This window comes from Girardinichthys multiradiatus, chromosome 2 (genome assembly GCF_021462225.1).
Source record: "Girardinichthys multiradiatus isolate DD_20200921_A chromosome 2, DD_fGirMul_XY1, whole genome shotgun sequence".
Classification (NCBI taxonomy): Eukaryota; Metazoa; Chordata; class Actinopteri; order Cyprinodontiformes; family Goodeidae; genus Girardinichthys; species Girardinichthys multiradiatus.
In genome coordinates this window covers 12,845,407-12,864,928 of record NC_061795.1, presented here as the reverse complement: position 1 = coordinate 12,864,928, position 19,522 = coordinate 12,845,407, and the positions used below count along the sequence as shown (strand labels likewise).

General features: G+C 41.0%; 1 protein-coding gene and 1 long non-coding RNA gene across 3 annotated transcripts in view; one reads left to right on the top strand and one right to left on the bottom strand.

Annotated features, from left to right (window-relative positions):
• dus2 (dihydrouridine synthase 2) overlaps nucleotides 1–12,920 on the top strand; it is a 51,520-nt gene extending 38,600 nt beyond the window's left edge. The window contains exons 14-16 of the mRNA XM_047351259.1: nucleotides 7,909–7,996; nucleotides 11,383–11,456; nucleotides 12,586–12,920. Of these exons, the coding sequence (XP_047207215.1) occupies nucleotides 7,909–7,996; nucleotides 11,383–11,456; nucleotides 12,586–12,874 (451 nt within the window). The 3' untranslated portion in view covers nucleotides 12,875–12,920. The remainder of the gene's footprint in view (nucleotides 1–7,908; nucleotides 7,997–11,382; nucleotides 11,457–12,585) is intronic.
• LOC124858938 overlaps nucleotides 1–19,522 on the bottom strand; it is a 38,197-nt gene that overhangs the window by 17,453 nt on the left and 1,222 nt on the right. The window contains exons 2-4 of one of the 2 annotated variants that reach the window (XR_007035978.1): nucleotides 17,899–18,067; nucleotides 17,617–17,827; nucleotides 6,839–7,324 (exon numbers count right to left, since the gene is read on the bottom strand). This is a non-coding gene — a long non-coding RNA (uncharacterized LOC124858938). Of the gene's footprint in view, nucleotides 1–6,838; nucleotides 7,325–17,616; nucleotides 17,828–17,898; nucleotides 18,068–19,522 lie in introns of those variants that run through there. The other variant, XR_007035980.1, reaches the window with a different exon arrangement.

The following is a 19,522-nucleotide window of genomic DNA, read 5'->3' as shown; positions in this document are numbered from 1 at the left end:
TGTTTGGGGGTTCAGAAACATCAACCATATTCAGTTTGGAGTGAATCGAACCTTCCATATGGAAGCTACACTCATTTGTTTATTAGTGGGCGGGCTAAAGTGATGTCATCTATTGACTGTGTCAGCATGTCCATCATTAACTCATGATCATGTATACTACATTTCAAGTGGATCCAATGACCGGGGTCAAAATGGCAACTTCAATCCAAAATGGCCGACTTCCTGTGGGGTTTGGACCAATGCTCCAAGAGACTTTTTTGTAGTTCCTGAGACGTTATATATGTGTTCCAAATTTCATATTCCTCAGTCAAAGCATGGCTTGGGGCTAATATTTTTTTATTTTCTAAGGGGCGCTGAGGAGAAATTAGGCCACGCCCACCAAATATTTCATCAGATCTCTGTTGGGTACTGGACTAGGATCAATCACATTTAATTTGGTGCAGATCAGATGTTGTGTGTGGAAATTAAAGCCAAACGTATATCCATGGCGTGACATCAGACTTTGCCACGCTGCCACGGCCACACCCTCAAGCCAAACCTGTCAGTACTGGAGACCAAGTTAGACCATCATGTTATCTGTCATTGGAGACAGTTTCATGTTGATTAGGTGAAGGAGGTCAAATATGAGCCACACTAAGTGAAACGGGGCGGGGCTTCAATGATGTCAGCAATTGACCATTGAATATTGTTCCAGTCATCATATGGTTAAATCCCAGAAGGTTTCATGTCTCTGTGACTTTCCTTGTAGGAACTATAACAGTTTCGTGTTTCATGGCAAAAAGTCATATTTTGAGGCGTTGCCACGCCCACACGCTTTATCTAAATGCTTTGATCAGATGATGTATGTGGAAATTAAAGCCAAACGTATGGCCATGGCGTGACGTCACACTTCGCCGCGCCACCACGGCCACGATCTTTTATAAAAAGTCACTGTGCTTCAAATAAAGTTAGACCCACTAGTTATTTGTCTTCTGACACCGTTTCAAGTTGATTGGGTCAAGAGAGTCAGAGAGGCACCTTTCTAAGTGAAAAAAGTGACTTCCTAAGGTTCTAAGGGTGCGTGGCTTTGATGATGTCATCATTTGACCAGATAGGATTGTTGGGAACCTGAGAGGTATTAATAATACCAGGTTTGGTGTATTTCATCCAATTTATGTGAAAGTTATTGCTGTTCAAAATTTGCGACGAGAAGGCTAACTTTGAGGCCTGGTCCCGCCCCTTCATCATGCTCAAAAACTCACAATATTGATAACGTTTAATCCCCAATGCCTTAACTACATACTGACCAAATATGAAGCCGGTAGCTCAAAATCCTTGAGTTTGTTAAAGTTCGACATGTATGAAAAGTGAAAAACATCCAAAAATGACCCTTTGACTCCAAATGGCCAACTTGGTTTTGATGGTTTTAGGGCATACACCCAAGAGACATTATCTCATGATTTGGGGAGATCTAGCTATGTACCAAATTTCAACTCTCTAAGACTCACCATTTGGCCTATCTCACTTTACGGGGTGCTGTAGAGCCGTTTGGCCACGGCCGTTTTCAAATCCATTAGAATACGAAAATTTCCATTGGGGGACAACTTTCTGTGAGGTTTGGTGAGTTTTTGAATATGTTAAGGCCTCCAAAAAGCCAATAATAAACGGAGCAATTACAATAGGCCCTTGCAGGCTTCCTGCTCGGGCCTAATTAATACAATATAAAATCCTTCATAGAGTATACTATACAGGTCAATGGATGTTAGGATGGGTTTTGCACCGTCTAATACTTGCTTTCACTGCACAGGCAATATACCTGACAATTACATCCACGCACTTTGGTTATGTACACCTGTTCAGAGGTTTGGGGCATTTGGGGTGTTCCTGGGCTGGGGTCGTGGGAGGGTCTGCCACCAGGGGCTGTGGCCCCAACTGGGGTGGGGCTTTGGTGGCTCTCAGGTGCGGCATCTGGTGGCTGCATGCAATGCTCTTGGGGAGCCTGGGCCAGTGGACATAGGTTACTGGCCTGGCGGCCGTGCCGCTCCTATAAGGGGCAGGGGTTGGCTTGGGGGCTCTATGTTCCTGGGGCGTGGGGACCTGGCTGGACCAGGGGGGCTTAGGTCCTTGCGGGTATGTCACCAGGGTTTTGAGCCAGCGCATGCTCTGGCACCCAGCACCGGCCCTGGGCCTTTAGTGCATCGCTGGGCGTAGGGGCCTCTTAAACTGGTGGGTAGGTACCATCTCATTGCAGGTGCATTCTCCTTCAGAGTGCAATCTGTTGGTGGGGTGGAGTCAACTTGAGTGTCTAATGTCTTATGTGTTCTGGGAGCTGTTCAAATTTGCCTCTTTGCTGCGCATGCTGTGGCCTTTCTATGGAGCCCTTCAACTTGCCGGGCAGGCGTCTTTCCCTTGGGGGACGGTGGTGGGCGGGTTGGTGCATCACGGGGCCTGCTTGACTGCCTGGCTGGCCCTGGGAGTTTTGGTTTATTTGTCTATGGCAGGTGCATGTGCCTATGCTGGCCTGGAGCTTGCATTCGGGTGGTCCTGCCATTTTGGGTCGTGTGTTTCTTATTGGCGGCCTTGGTATCGGTGTGGGATGTGTTTCGTTGTCCTGCTTGACTGGTTTTGTGTTGTGATTATGTATATTAATATATGATTAAATATTTAGTATTAATACTTTAGTATTTTATTAAGTAATATTCCGGTCTGTTAAGGGCAACATGTTTAGCATCATTCAACCGCTGGCTGTCTAGGTGGTGTCCAGAAAACGATGTGGGCTACATTGATAATTGGTGAACATTTTGGGGAAAACCTGGTCTGATCCAGAGAGACGGCATCCATCCCACTTTGGATGGAGCAGCTCTTCTTTCTAGGAATCTGGCCGAATTTATTAGTTCTCCAAAACTCTGACAAACCAGGGTTCAGACCAGGAAGCAGGGTTGTAGTTTAACACTCTTCTCTGCAGCTTCTGTACTGCTACCCACCCATTACCCTATTAAGACAGTGTCTCACCCATGGCCAAAATTGAATAGATTAAAAAATAATCTAAAAGGAGGAAATCAGGAAAATCCCATAAAAATAAACAGAACTCAGACTAAAAAGAAAAATAAAACAATTAAATTTGGCTTACTGAACATAAGATCTCTCTCTTCAAAGACATTGCTAGTTAGTGACCTGATTTGTGACAATCAGATTGATTTATTTTGCCTCACAGAAACCTGGCTGCAGCAAGAGGATTATGTTACTATAAATGAGTCAACTTCTACTAATTATTTAAATTTTCACATTCCTCGAAATACTTGGCAAGGAGGAGAAGTAGCAACCATCTTTCAGTCCGATTTATTGATTAGTCCCAGACCAATCAATAGCTACAACTCTTTTGAATATTTAATCCTTAGTTTTTCTCATCCAAATTGCAAAGCACTAAAACCACTTCTGTTTGTTGTTTTGTACCGTCCACCAGGTCCTTACTCTCAATTTTTAGATCAGTTCTCAGACCTTTTATCAGATTTAGTGTTAAATACAGATACGGTTATTATAGTGGGGGATTTTAACATTCATGTTGACACTGAAAGTGATAGCCTAAATATAGCCTTTAATGTTATATTAAACTCAATTGGCTTTGCTCAAAACATTAACAAACCTACCCACCTTTGTCTTTATTCTCTGGACCTTGTGCTCACATATGGCATTGAGTGTAAAGACATAACAATATTTTCTCATAACCCTGTCCTGTCTGACCATTTCTTAATAACCTTTGAGTTTGATTTAACCAAGTACTCCACACCTGAAAGAAAATTTCATTATAGTAGATCATTATCATATAATGCTGTAACAACCTTTAAAGAATCTTTTCCACTTTTAATTTCCTCATTATCACAGAAAAACACAGTGGACGGCTGAGCTCACCCTCTACCGATGATCCACCTGGCCCTGTCTTTTAATATTTAACCCTTTCTTTCTCCTAGACATGACGATTGACTGAGCTTAACTGTAACTAACTGTATGTGCTCTTTTTCAGACTCTAACCTTGAAAACCAGAGTTTATCTGTTCTTTCTTTCTAGGTGAAACAACTAAAGGAGCTACATCCACTAACATTTACTTTTCCTTCCCATAGAAAGTACTCCTGGATCAGTGCTTCTTTTTTCTGTGTCTCTGCTCTGTTCTTTCTCTCAAACCCCAAGTCGGTCGTGGCAGATGGCCGCTCACACTGAGCCTGGTTCTGCTGGAGGTTTCTTCCTGTTAAAAAGTAGTTTTTCCTCTCTACTGTCGCTACATGCATGCTCAGTATGAGGGATTGCTGCAAAGTCAACGCCAGTGACTGTACACTGTCTCTACATGCTCATCCAGGAGCAGTGAATGCTGCAAGTTTCTGACTGGATGTAATCTGCTGGGTTTCCTTAGACAGAAAAACGTTTAATCCAATTTGAATAAATAAATGAATCTGACTGCACTGTTCAATGGTTAGGATAAATTGGAATGTTTGTACCTGACTTTTGTGAAGTGCCTTGAGACAACATGTTGTGAATTGGCACTATATAAATAAACTGAATTGAAAAGAAGGGTTGTCCTGTGAATACCAGCCCAATTAGGTGGTGGTATTAGGACAAAATTGAAAGGGATGAGCCAAGTTCTGGCATTATTGAACAGCAAAACTCTGTACACACACAGCATGAATTCACACAATTTCTTAAAATACAAGAATTTATTAACAAAAATAAGTAAACTCAAAGTCAAACATATTTCAATCACAAACTCTTTACTATGCTAAAACAGCCCAAATAAACTACAAAGCAGAAGGAAAGAATAAGGAAGACCAATGGGCTATGTACAATATAAACAAGTTGATCAAAGATGGTTGAAAACCATGACCGAAAGAGTGATGCAACATTACCATACAATGTTTGAGAACCAATGATTATCTCCCCAAGTGATGCTTTGAGTGATGCAATATTTATGTAGCACCCGTACAGAGTAGCTAAAAAGTTATTCAAGAGATTAGGTTGGAATGTAGTACATTGGATGGGACCCCGGGAACGTTATGTTAAAGATTGCAGTACTAACCGCTTACAGGAGTTACAACTTACTACTTGTGTTTAATTAATACTTTTTTTCCTCAATCATTTGACTTAATTAATTTAATGGCGATGCCTCCACTTAGTAGAAAATTAGAAGTTTATACCTTGTTTTAACCCACTAAGAATTAAGTTCCGTAAGACCATGTCAAATACACTCCCTTGGAATATAACACTTAATTACATTGTAAACAAGACACTGATGCAGAATTTTAATTTAAACCATTTTAGTAAAAAAAAAAAACGTAATTAGAACTAATTTGCTTCACATAAGAAAATAAAATAACATTTACACAATAGTTTTCTTTTCAGTTATAACCATTTAAACCACATTTTCAGTCCATATTCAACCCCAAATTAACCCGTTGCAGGCCTGAAACAATACTTGGGTGCATTGGAGGTAAAAACAAACAGCTCGTTCGCTCACTGAGCAAATAAAATGAATAAAAAGCACGTGCATTGGTTTGATTTTGTACTCACAAATCCTTCAGAGTTCAAGATTGGATCGGGGAAAGACCTAAGCAGAGTAAGTAAGCATATGATGCAACACAAACACCAAGGTCCTTCACGGCAACAACCTCACATATGGGAACCCAAACGGCTGAATGGGGAAACTTCTGTTGGTCCAGCAGCCCCAAGGAGTAGCTCCTGGTCCACTTTCATATGCTTCGTACAGTCCGTTACAGCCGCCAACTCTTCATTAACCGTTGTGACAGATGCCTTTACTCTGGTTTTTGTCCCATGTCTGCTCCGCGGTGCTCTCTGGCTTGTCTGCCTTGCTCTCTGACCAACGTCTCAAGCAGCATACCATAAATCCCACCCACTCCCATGTAATTGGGCGAAATAAAACTCTTCATCCAATATGATACGTTTCAGTCTTGTTCGGGTTTGTAGCACAAAGAAAAAGTAGGTTGTGAACCTGCCACGTTGCACCGATGTACACCTTAAGGAAATTAATGTAACATTCAAGGGACGTGGTAAAATGATAATGACCAGTTTTATTATGCTTAAACTAGGTGTTCTGAACAGGTATGAACTACTTTTAAACCTGACACATTTTGAAATGACATCATAGTATTTTATCTTTTTATTTATTTATTATAAATTTATATTTATCTTTCATATTTATTCCACTTTTTATGGCTTTTATTCCACTTTTTATCAATTACACATTGCTTTTTGTTTATATAAATGGTATTACTATGAACTGTTTACTATGAAGTTGGTACTATATAGCACAGTTCAAACTGGGCTACATTAATGTTTTGAGAACCAAGGATTATCTTGAACAATTTGGAAATCAAGTTAAGTTGGTCTTGGAACCAACTTAGGCAATAATTGGTATACCTTCAAACAATCATTCACAATGCAAGATCAGATAAAACATTATTTTAATAAAATAATATTTTAAAGAATGATTTGCTGAATAAAACCAACCTTCTGAATGACCAGTTCTCAACAGTGTTTAATTAGCTGCCTTTATTTATTAGCCCGGGGTAGCCCGGACAAGGTTCAGGTCGGGCTGTCTGCCTGTCTCCACCCCTGGAGGGAAAGGGAGCACCTCCTGGGTCCAGGGGCTGGTTGCCCCTATGGGGTATCGGCACCTAGACCTGGGAGTATAGAGTATGTATGGGGAGTGTGCGCAAGTGTACAACGTCCATTGTTGTTTGTCTTTACGTTGGGTGCGTGGGTGTGAGTGTTTTTATGTGTACGCATGAGGGTGAGAATGTGTGATTGTGACTGTGTGTGCCTGTTTTTTGTGTCAGGTTGGGTCTTGGGCTCTGCTCCCTCTCCTGAATTAGTTTAGGCCCCCCATCAAGTGTGGGGCCTATTTCCTCCTCGCCACACTACCTGCCGGTGGTTGTTGTCTCTGCCCGCTGGTGTACTTGTGGTTCTCGGTGTCCGGGACTGGGTACTTTGATATGTACTGGCTCACTCCCGGTGGCTGCTTGCCATGACCTGGACCCCTGCGCTCTGTCGGGCCCCTGCTTGGGGAGTGATATGTCCCGGGGTCTTGGGTCTCTGTTGTCCATGGCTGGATCTGCTCGGGCGCAGACATTTGTCGGCCGGGCCTTTGGGCTCGTCGCTCTAGCTCCCTGGGGCTTCTGCACTGTGGCTGCTGGGTGGTTCCCCTGGGGCTCTCCTCTGCACTTCTCTGGAGGGGGTTGCAGTAGTGTCGGCGGTGGTTCTCCTGGGGTTCTTGTGCTCTGGAGGGGCCTTTGGATGTCTGTGGCTCATATCTCCTCCACACTCGCTATTGCATATTTTTCTGGAGAAACCATGTATACACAAGCGCTTATACTCAGACCCACAGGTGTTTAGATTCAGGTGTTAACAGATTCACAGATGTTCTATATTGAGCCACATTTACCACTAAATACATCTTGAATTCATAAGCACTGAGCAGTTTTTGGTAAAAAAAGAAAAGCTATTAATATGAATGTTTCTGCAGGTGTAGAAGCAAGCAGGGTGTTATCTTGTATTCTCTTCATCCTTCTTTCCTCCATTCTATTCTCCTTCTCTCCCCTTTTTGCCATACCTTTCTCTCTTTTGTGCTTCTTATTTTTTTCCTTTTCATTTCTGTCTTCGTGTCAGTAACAATTGAAATAATCCAAAAGCAGTTTCTAATAAAGTTTCTTTTATAAATATAAACAGAGGTTTAAAGTGCTGTTAGTCTTTTTCCTTGCACTTAGACAACAATTGTGGTTTAGAGACTAAAACATAAACTTGTCAAATTGTGATTTGATCAAATTGATCAGTACATAAAAAGTGAATGTGTGCATAATATTGTAAATGTCAGCCAAAAATTGCCTCTGAGAAATTTCATCCTGTGGTTTCTCTCTTTGGTTGCAGGAGAGACTATCCACCACAAATCACACCCAAGATGTTCCTGCTGGAGTGGAGCCGCAAAGAAAAACTTGAGCAGCCGCAGTATGAAACAGTATGTATAACCTTCATTTTCATTCTGTATTTAGTTGCTGGAAATAAACTAAGAGTTTTCATCTGAAAAATGGAGACACATGCAGACCTTACGTGGAATTTTCATGGCTGGTAAAATGATTGCTGTGATATCTGAAGGTGTTGTTTTGGTTTGAGCGGCTAAATATGATGTGCAACTATTTAGGTCATCCATTCATCCACTTCCATTCCTGATTTAGGGGTGTAGGGGCGCTAGAGAGACCCTAGCAGTGAAGGCCTGAGAGTCAGAATACATCTAGGACAAGTCGCCCATTTATTTCAGGGCTAACAGAAACGGTCACACGTGCACTTACACTTGTAACAGGAGAAATTAAATTAAATGAATAAGGAGACAGTCCACACAGAAAGACTTTAATGGGGCTGTACCAGCTCTAAAAGAGGCCAAATCACATTATGGTATAATGATTTAGGATTTTTAAATTTAGGTTTCAGTTTTTCACTCTTATTATTTTGACTTAAAACAAAGCCCTGTATCATATTGGGTTGAACCTTGTATTGTTTCTGGAAGGTTCTGGGACTATTTCTGTGGGATATAAATAAGTCGTAAGATCTGTTTATAGATCTGAAACAGTCCATGCTCCAGCTTTTATCTGGACAGTAAAGCGCAGCATACACTGTACCCAGAACTAGAACGGCTTCTGACTAATCTTGAAATAATTTGTAAAATCATGTCCCCGCATAAATCATGTCTCCAAAACTATTAGAAGCTAGTTCTCGTCAGATAAATATGTGGCTGATTTTATATTTTTTCTTTTGAAAACATGCAAAATATTACTAAAAGCATATTGTCTTTCTTTTTTATATATGTAATCACGAATAATCACAGATTAGTGATGTATACTACTCACAAAAAGTTAGGGATATTCAGCTTTCGGGTGAAATATCAGGATGAACCTAAAATGCACTATAACCTTTACAGTTGAATTTAATTTGCCCTTTCCAACAATTTTGAATGTACATGTACAACTGATCAATGTTTCAGTACTTTTTGCGTAACATGCTGTTCTCTAACGACAAAATTCACAACAGCTGTTTGATCCATGAATCGTCCCAAAAAATTCCTGGTTCAACAGTCCCCTCATCATGCTGTTCACATCTTGACATCATGAGACCAAGACAGCACCAAACAATTGATCACCATTACCTCACCATTGCGAGGCTTCAAACAGAATTATCTCAGACGGAAGTGGCCACTGAGCTTAGAGGGTTACAGAGTGTCTGGACGAGTCTGAGAAAGGCTTAGAGGTGGACATTTTGCCACATCCCACACTGATGACCGCTTCATTGTGAACAGGGCCCAGCAGAACCAGAAGATGAATGCCATTCACCTTCAGGCACATTTAAGGGAGGTGAGAGGCAACCAAGTGTCACATCAGACTATACAAAGCAGTTTACATCAGCATGGGCTCCATGCTAGACGACCTTCAAGGGTAACTGACTATGGACAAGAATCTGAGTACAGAAAGCTGGTGGATGCTTTGTGGCATGGTGTAGAAACAGTCATCTCTTCTTGAACATGAATAAAACAAATAAGATGATTGTAGATTTTAAGAGAAACAAGAAGGGACAGAACAGACAGTTCTTCAGGAACTTAGGACCTTCAGTGTTTGCAGCAAGATGCTGCATATCTTCTATAAGTCTGTTGTGGAGAGTGTGATCTCTTATGCCATCATCTGCTGGGGAAGCAGCATCAGAGTCAAGGACTTCAAAAAATTTGTTCTGGTGCAATTGGTCCTCCATCTTCTTCCTGTAGATGTTTCTTCCATCCTTGGTTTTTCTCAGTTCCTTCTGCACAGATTTTAGTGGACATCCTCAATGTGTTGCCCATGATGCAGTCTGTAGTGTTTTCTATGTCCTCCCCATTAGAGGAGCACATAGCTCCTCCCACAGAGTGGAGCTGAAAACAGTCCCTCAGAGCTTCTTAAGTCTCATCTGACCATATTCTACTGTGTGTGTCACAACTGGTTCTTTGTGTACCAGGGGTTTATACACAGGCTGGTTGTGATCTGAGCCCTCCCAGGGGAGGGAGAGGTGATGACCTGAAAGCCTCTTTGGTGTTGGCATACAAAAAGCCCAGCATTTTATTGTCTCTGGTGCAGCGGGGTTACATACTGGGAGAAGGTGGGGATAGTGGAGAAGAGGAAGATATGATTAAAGTCCCCAGGAAAAGGGCCTGGGAATGCTGTAATTGCAGTCTGCTGGTAACCATGTGGATGACGTCACAAGTAGCCGCCGCATTAACAGAGAGGGGTACACGTACTGTTATCGTGATAACGTATATCTCCTGTGGCAAATAATGTCCTCCTTCTGACAGTTCAATGTCAGAAGGACTATAGAGTCTATTTGATAGTGCAACTCTGGCCATTTAACTATAATTCACAAACATAACCAGACCCTTTCCTCTTTTCTTACTAATCTTCTTGGTTCTGTTGGCTAGAATTTAATTGAAACAGTCTGTTTCAATGTTTGTGTCTGGAGTTAGCGCAGTCTGCCATGCTCCATCAGCATCACCAAGCTGCTCTCTGTAACTTCTCTGAAGCTGGATTAGTGCTGCCAATTCATCAACTTTTTTGGGAAAGGATCTCACATTTCCCTTTATGATGAGATGGGTGGCAAATTTTTACCTTCCACTCCGGTTGCTACACCTGATGCGGTGTGTGTCCTGCATTTCTTATCTCTAAGCTTGCGGAAACTTTTGGGCAGCTCAATGGGAGCTACGGAGAGCTATCTCTGGAGTAAACCATGGGAGCATGGCATCTCATGCCATCTCCAAACAAAAATGTTGTAAAAAATTAAATAAAAACAAAGTTATTCACAAAAGGGTTAGCTCCAAAATGCATACAAGGCGAATAAACAGGAACACACAAAACAAAAAAGAAACACTCATAGAAGTGTGAGCAGGCAGCCATCTGAAAAAGGCCTCAAAATAGAAAAACAGTAACGCAAAAAGAAATAAAAATAAAACAAAATAAAATCTGAAAGGCAATAAAAAAGGTATTTTAAATAACTCTAGAAACAGCATGTAAAAGAAATTTGCCACATCAAATCTACTTTTAAATAAAACACCCGCACAGGCATTGCGCTAGTGGTGTAGGGGTTCCGCTCACGACCATGTGCAGCAGAGGCTATAGTCCTCAATGCGGCTGTCTCGACTTTGCCAAATGTCTCCCTCTCTCTTTGCCCTCTTTCCTGTTTTTGTTTCAAAAGGTTATTTTAGTTTACCATGTAACATTTATGCTCCCTTCTCTTTTTAATATTCTGGGCATATACTGAGATAATGTGGTGGGCCAGGCTATCAAGGATGTTTTCCAAGTGTACATTAAATAAGCAGTATTTTTCCCGTTTCAGGTGCAGCGCTCTCAGGATCGAGCATTTCAGTCAACTGTGACTGTGGCCAACAGGAAATATAGATCGTCCTTCTGGTAAGTACACATACATGTTATGAGACTTGCATTGTGATTGGTTCTTCGGAGATGTGTCTTGGATTTCCACGTTAAATGTTATCCCTGTCTTGTCTTTTCCTAACTGATTTGTTTGTTGATATTTTGCCAAAGTTAAAGCCACAAACAAATTAGGAGGAGCACATTTTAATAGCAGGAGTCTACCCGGTGTTTAGATACACTTTACATTGTGTTTATAAAGGGTGTAATGTTAACGTCATCAGAAAAAGATTTTACACTTAAAATATTACTAACTATAGCTTACTATACTTTGTTATACTTCTATTATAGTTGCTAAGGATTGACACATACTTTCATTTCTTTGGTTTTACATACTGAGTCCTTACCAGGTCTTACATTTAGATCAGGGGTGTCCAAAGTACTGTCCGGGGGGCATTTGCGGGCCATGGGATGATTTTGTGTGGCTATCAAAACCAATTACAGAATGGTACAGATATGATTAAATGTTGATGGACAGATTTCAACTTTTACAAGGCAATATTTTCTCTGACAAATAAAATCTTATAAAAATGGATAATTATTAGTGCTGCATGCAATATTTTTCTTTTAATAACCACGGTTTGTGCTTGCTTTTACATTTCACTGTAAAAAGGACCACAAAAACCAGTGAGTGTTCCTCAAAAGCAGACTTGGGCCCATCCATTTGTTAAAATTATCTGAATACAGCTAGCATTTACCCCCCCCCCCCCCCCCCCCCCCCCCCCCGAAAAAAAAAACTATTATAAAATTAAATACCTATATTTTAATACTGCAAGCATGCAAAACCCCTTTTTTGTCCGAATGTTCAAGGATTTGCAGGTCAAAGGTGATCACTGTTTTATTAATTTATTCTTTGAGTATTTGACTTAATGTTTCAACTACCTGTTGTCATGACTTAAAAGATTAAACAGATGCATCACCTGTACAGAAACATGACCTCATTCAGATGAAACAAAATGACTTGATATAGGAATAAGCATCAAAATCAAGTGTATTTGAAATCATTACATGTCCCTTAAAACTAAACATCAAAGGCTGTTTTAGAATGAGAAATAAGCCCTTAAATGTTGAATCATCTTCAGGGTGCTTCTGTGTATTTTGTTTCTAACAGGGAGAAGTCAAAAAAATTTGCAGAGCAAGCTTCTGCTATTGTCTGTCTGCGAGTGTTGGGGGTGCCAGAGGGTCGAATTGGTGAAGAGGATTCTGGCTTGGTCTGCAAGAGGAAGAGGGAGGGAAAGCTGAAATGCAGCAGCGAGGAGGGGAGGAGCAAGAAGCTGCATATTGACATCCTTCAGGAAACGGAAACCCCAAAGCCCACTGTGGGGATGAACAGTGACGAGCAAAACACACATAAACCTCTAAAACAAGCAGAGGCTGTAAGAGAAGCTCCTTTTAGTTAAGAAAGAGGATGAACAGACTTTTGCAGAGGATGTTTGATTGAACCAGAGGAGCAGAGCAGCCTGTTTGTTGTTTTAATATTACAATTAACCATTCCTCAAAGGAAACACTAAAATTAGAGTAGTTCAACTCTGTCAAGATTTGCTTAAGTCTTCCATAGTATTTCTAAAGGATTATTTTCCCAGTGGGGTCAGCTGGGGCAAAGCCGGGTGCTCTCGATGCTTATTTTTTATTTAATGTATTAAACATTTAAAAAAAATTTTAAGCTTGTAAGTGGAGAGGTTGAGATTACTGTTCACTGCAAGCAGACAGAGCAATTATTTTTATTTATTTGTTCACTAGAACATATAAACCTTTTTTTTTTGTAGCACTGGTGGCCTTTATTTTGTAAGTTGACCAACTGGAAATAGAACTGTAGCCTTCGTACGCGGGTCGCGCACTATACCCCTGTACCATCGGCACCTCCCAAATCATGTAAACCTTAATGCCTGTGCCTTACTGTTAAATATTTTCTCCTAATGGCTGTGAAATATTTTTTTCTTATCATTGTAAAGCTTAAAAAGTGATCTGAACATAATTTACATTTACATTCAGTCCTTATTTCTTTCTTTGGTACGTGTATTAATTTAAACTGTCAATGGGTCAGGCTGTCTGAAGGTATTTTAGTCTTCCTCTGTAAATGTTTCTTTGACTTATTTCATTGCAGTTAAAAAAAAAAAATTATGTATTTGGCTAATATCTGTTTAGGAATTGCCTTGTAAGACATTCTGTCACCTGTCTGTGGCTTAACAACCAAAAAAAACATTTGTTGATTGATTGGGTACAAGTCCTGAACTAAATATTACTGAAACAATTTAAGATACAATGAAACATTTTTAAAGACTTTCAAAAACTGTCTGGAAGTACTTTATAAAGAAACCAGATGTTTTTGGCTTTTGGATAATACAGAACTGCAAATGTAGTATTTTTATCCATTTGTCTTGACACGTTATTTAAATACAGACATACAGTATGGATTTTCATTTGAAATTCTGGGTCCAGTAGTTATCATAGAGAGGACTGCTGCCCATATAGCTAAGCCTGATTAACTGCATGTGAGCAACAGAAGCCTCATTTATGTTCTTTATGAAATAAATGCATTTTGTTTTGCATTAAATGAGTTTCAACTTTTATCTTTCGTCGTGATCTCTGTTTCATTTTTCTGTGAACGCCCGACCTTTTCCACCACTAGGCCTCTGCAAGCTTTTCCTTGCCCCAAACACTGAGTTACCTACAGGGGTTGGACAATGAAACTGAAACACCTGGTTTTAGACCACTATAATTTAATAGTATGGTATAGGGCCTCCTTTTGCAGCCAATACAGCATCAATTCATCTTGGGAATGACATATACAAGTCCTGCACAGTGGTCAGAGGGATTTTAAGCCATTCTTCTTGCAGGATAGTGGCCAGGTCACTACGTGATACTGGTGGAGGAAAACGTTTCCTGACTCGCTCCTCCAAAACACCCCAAAGTGACTCAATAATATTTAGATCTGGTGACTGTGCAGGCCATGGGAGATGTTCAACTTCACTTTCATGTTCATCAAACCAATCTTTCACCAGTCTTGCTGTGTGTATTGGTGCATTGTCATCCTGATACACGGCACCGCCTTCAGGATACAATGTTTGAACCATTGGATGCACATGGTCCTCAAGAATGGTTCGGTAGTCCTTGGCAGTGACGCGCCCATCTAGCACAAGTATTGGACCAAGGGAATGCCATGATATGGCAGCCCAAACCATCACTGATCCACCCCCATGGTTCACTCTGGGCATGGAACACTCTGGGTGGTACGCTTCTTTGGGGCTTCTCTACACCGTAACTCTCCCGGATGTGGGGAAAACAGTAAAGGTGGACTCATCAGAGAACAATACATGTTTCACATTGTCCACAGCCCAAGATTTGCTCTCCTTGCACCATTGAAACCGACATTTGGCATTAGCATGAGTGACCAAAGGTTTAGCTATAGCAGCCTGGCCGTGTATATTGACCCTGTGGAGCTTCCGACAGACAGTTCTGGTGGAAACAGGAGAGTTGAGGTGCACATTCAATTCTGCCGTGATTTGGGCAGCTGTGGTTTTATGTTTTTTGGATACAATCCGGGTTAGCACCCGAACATCCCTGACAGACAGCTTCCTCTTGCGTCCACAGTTAATCCTGTTGGATGTGGTTCGTCCTTCTTGGTGGTATGCTGACATTACCCTGGATATCGTGGCTCTTGATACATCACAAAGACTTGCTGTCTTGGTCACAGATGCGCCAGCAAGACGTGCACCAACAATTTGTCCTCTTTTGAACTCTGGTATGTCACCCATAATGTTGTGTGCATTTCAATATTTTGAGCTAAACTGTGCTCTTACCCTGCTAATTGAACCTTCACACTCTGCTCTTACTGGTGCAATGTGCAATCAATGAAGACTGGCTACCAGGCTGGTCCAAATTAGCCATGAAACCTCCCACACTAAAATGACAGGTGTTTCAGTTTCATTGTCCAACCCCTGTACATGGCAGGGCCATGCTTGACAAAACTGTGGGATAGGTTGGTGGACAGGGAAAACTGTGAAAGGCCTTCTAACAAAAGAACGTGCAAAAAGCAATGGTTTGCCCCACCCAGTCACCCACCAAGCAATAAAAAGCTGCTGACTGTGTAAATACTGAGATCCTCTGCTGGTTGGGGCAAATATTCAGAAACATGATCTTGTCCTGTTTTCACAAGCAAACATGGATGCTAATTTATAAACACAACTTCTCTCAGAGATACTGAATCTTAAATGATGAGTTTAAAATTATATAAAAATATTTTAAACTTTTTTTGATATTTGATAGAAATACTTTTTTGCCCGAACTGATACTTTCTGAGTCGTTATGTTACTCCAAAAAGAAGTCTGATGCTTCTTTGATTAATCCAGATGATACCTTGTGTAAGAAAATAGTTTTTGTTCATTTTCTCAGCAAAGGATGACAAATCTATAGGTAATGTGTTCTTGAATGTAAATGTAACAAAGCCACAAGTAATCACTGATTGAAATCAGTTAAGCATATCCCCTGAGTAAAGGTGTTGGACAAATATTTTATAACAAAGTGTGAAAGCTATTAAAACGTTGCACACATTTTACCCAGTCAAACATTTCCTTAAGAAATTTAAAGATGTTATTGATAGAAAACGAACCTTGTTCTGCTACTTCTGAAATTACCATGTTTTTTTGTCATTGATGATACATCAAAAAGCTATGGAAATATATCTCCAAATATATTAGTGACAGTACGTTTTTTGACATTTGAACATGTAATGCCAGGGTTTCTAAAATATAGGAAAACTGAAGAAAGGCATTCATTGTTTATCATTTGGTTATTATGATCAATTTATTGAACATAATAACCAAATTATTTTTGCAAGGCTGAAAGTTGTTTTCCACAAGGATTTTAAATTAAAAAAAGGTAGAGTTAGCCTTTCATTTCTGTAAACTTGGCCCTCAGCGGAGAGCAGGATGCGAATTTAGTCCATGAATACGAAGATGATTTGCTGCTGCTTTCACTATTATTTGAATTCTCTCTGTTTTCGACTTTATTTCCATTGTTGCATCTATGACTCCTGCAATAAATGTCACTAATCTTTTTAACTCCATATATACTTTATTTTCATTAGTTTGGTTTACCTTTGCATCCATCCTATATTCCATCTGAATTTCTTTCTTTTGTTTTACTACTTTGACTACCTCTGCGTATGAGATTTTGTTTCGTACTCTAGTCTGTTGAACCTGCACCTCCCTCTTCATTACCTCACAGCCCCCATATGACACACTGTGCTTCCCATCACAACTGCAACATTTAGGTTGTCTGCTTTTATTGCTCTGTTCATACTCATGATCTTCTCCACATCGTGGACACCATCTTTTTCCTTTACATGTCTGAGCTGTGTAGCCAAATCATTGGCAGTTAAAGCACCTAAACAGTCATGGGACATACTCTCTTACATTATAGGTCATGTATCCCAAATAAACCTTTACTGAAAGTTTTTCCTCATCAAATTTCAACAAAATTATTTCACTATTCCTTTTTTTCTCCATTTTTGAAAGTCTGAAGTCTTCTTACCTCCTTAATTTTTAATCCTCTGATATTTGATTTCTTTTCTTCAACTGAGACATCAACCAGTATTCCCCAAATCACTCCTTTTTGCAATTTTCCTCCTCCTTTTATATGGCTAACACTTGTCACTTTACAGCTTCCTATTTCTTTCATCCTACATGGTTTGTCTCTTTGTTCTTCTGTGTTACAAATAATGATCAAATTTCAGTCCTGCTGGATTTCCTTAGATAGAAAACGTTTTAACCAATTTAAATAATAAACTAAATCCGATAGTAAGGATTAATTGGAATATATGTACCTGACTTGAAATATGTATGACTGGATTGAATTGACTTTGTAAAGTGCCTTGAGATGACGTGTATTGTGAATTGGCTACATAAATAAAACTGAAACTGAAATGTGATATTATACACATAATGATTTGTTAGAGACAGGCTATTAACTTCATTCTGACCTGTAAAAGTGGTGAATTAATAACGAAAGATACATATGTAACTACGGTTCTATGAATCCCGGATGACCGCCAGAGGCGGTGCTTCAAGCACTGGATGACGCATACCAACAGGGTCCCGAGGGATCCCACGGAGGCCCCAAGGAACACAGCAACACCACTAACCTCAGCGGAATGCAGAAGGCGGTTGCTCCAGTATTCCCTGTAGGGGATGCGGCGTGGCGACGTTCACCCTGTAAAACTTGGCAAAGGTGCTTGGCACCGTCCAGGAAGCAGCTTCACAAATGGCCTCCAGAGGCACCCCGGTCATGGCAGCCCACGAGGTGGAGAGGCTCCTAGTGGAGTGTCAGCGCACGCTGCTCGGCAGGGGCTGATCCTGCAAGGAGCAAGCCACAGAGATCATCTCCACAATCCAACGTGCCAACCGCTGTCTAGAAAGGGCCTGACCTTTCCGAGAGCCAGCATAACAAATGAAGAGACAGTCAGTCCGACGAATGGGTGCCGTGGAACAGACATACGCCTCAAGCGCTCGGACAGGGCAAAGAGGCTCAGAGAGGGCACCAGGATTAAATCGGGAAAGCCGGAGTGGCAGCACACTGCCAGCCACTGCAGGCACCTTTGGCACAAAGAAAACATTAGTCCACAGTGTAACACCGGAGCCATCCGGGTTCCACCGACAGCATGGTTCAGACACAGACAGATTTTCAGCTCAACCAGTTTTTGCAAAACCATATTCTTAATTTCCTGTTTAACAACATGCTTCTTCAGAGAAATATCAAAATGGTGTGCAATGGCCAACATGTCCTTCTTACGACATAACTCCACCTCACGGCAAGGAGCCTGAACGAACTCCTTTAAGTCAAAGCTCATTTTCAAACAATCACAAAAACCTGGCAATTACTGTGGTTGTCCTCAGCTCAGGAATTACTTAAGATCCCGGATGAGCCCCCACTTGTGTTACGGCCCCCCATCAAGTTGAAGGAGGGAGAGCACACAGGACAACCATAATAAAATGTCAGAGTCTTTGTAAGTGTGGTACAATGGGATTTATTTTTCTCTTTTCAAAAAAACAGACCCCAAAATGGTTGAACAACCTGTCGGGGGAAAGGGGTGGTTAGGTTGTGCCAAATCAAAGAAATAAATAAAACAAAACAAAACAGGGCCTAAATGTCACCTAAACTAAGCCAGAAGAAATAGAGGAAAAGAAAGCTCTGCTATTCTAGACTAACAAAACAAGCCAAAAACATTACAGGTCCTTCTCAAAATATTAGCATATTGTGATAAAGTTCATTATTTTCCATAATGTCATGATGAAAATTTACCATTCATATATTTTAGACTCATTGCACACTAACTGAAATATTTCAGGTCTTTTATTGTCTTAATACGGATGATTTTGGCATACAGCTCATGAAAACCCAAAATTCCTATCTCACAAAATTAGCATATCATTAAAAGGGTCTCTAAACGAGCTATGAACCTAATCATCCGAATCAACTAGTTAACTCTAAACACCTGCAAAAGATTCCTGAGGCCTTTAAAACTCCCAGCCTGGTTCATCACTCAAAACCCTAATCGTGGGTAAGACTGCCGACCTGACTGCTGTCCAGAAGGCCACTATTGACACCCTCAAGCAAGAGGGTAAGACACAGAAAGAAATTTCTGAACAAATAGGCTGTTCCCAGAGTGCTGTATCAAGGCACCTCAGTGGGAAGTCTTTGGGAAGGAAAAAGTGTGGCAGAAAACGCTGCACAACGAGAAGAGGTGACCGGACCCTGAGGAAGATTGTGGAGAAGGGCCGATTCCAGACCTTGGGGGACCTGCGGAAGCAGTGGACTGAGTCTGGAGTAGAAACATCCAGAGCCACCGTGCACAGGCGTGTGCAGGAAATGGGCTACAGGTGCCGCATTCCCCAGACCTGGGCTACAGAGAAGCAGCACTGGACTGTTGCTCAGTGGTCCAAAGTACTTTTTTCGGATGAAAGCAAATTCTGCATGTCATTCGGAAATCAAGGTGCCAGAGTCTGGAGGAAGACTGGGGAGAAGGAAATGCCAAAATGCCAGAAGTCCAG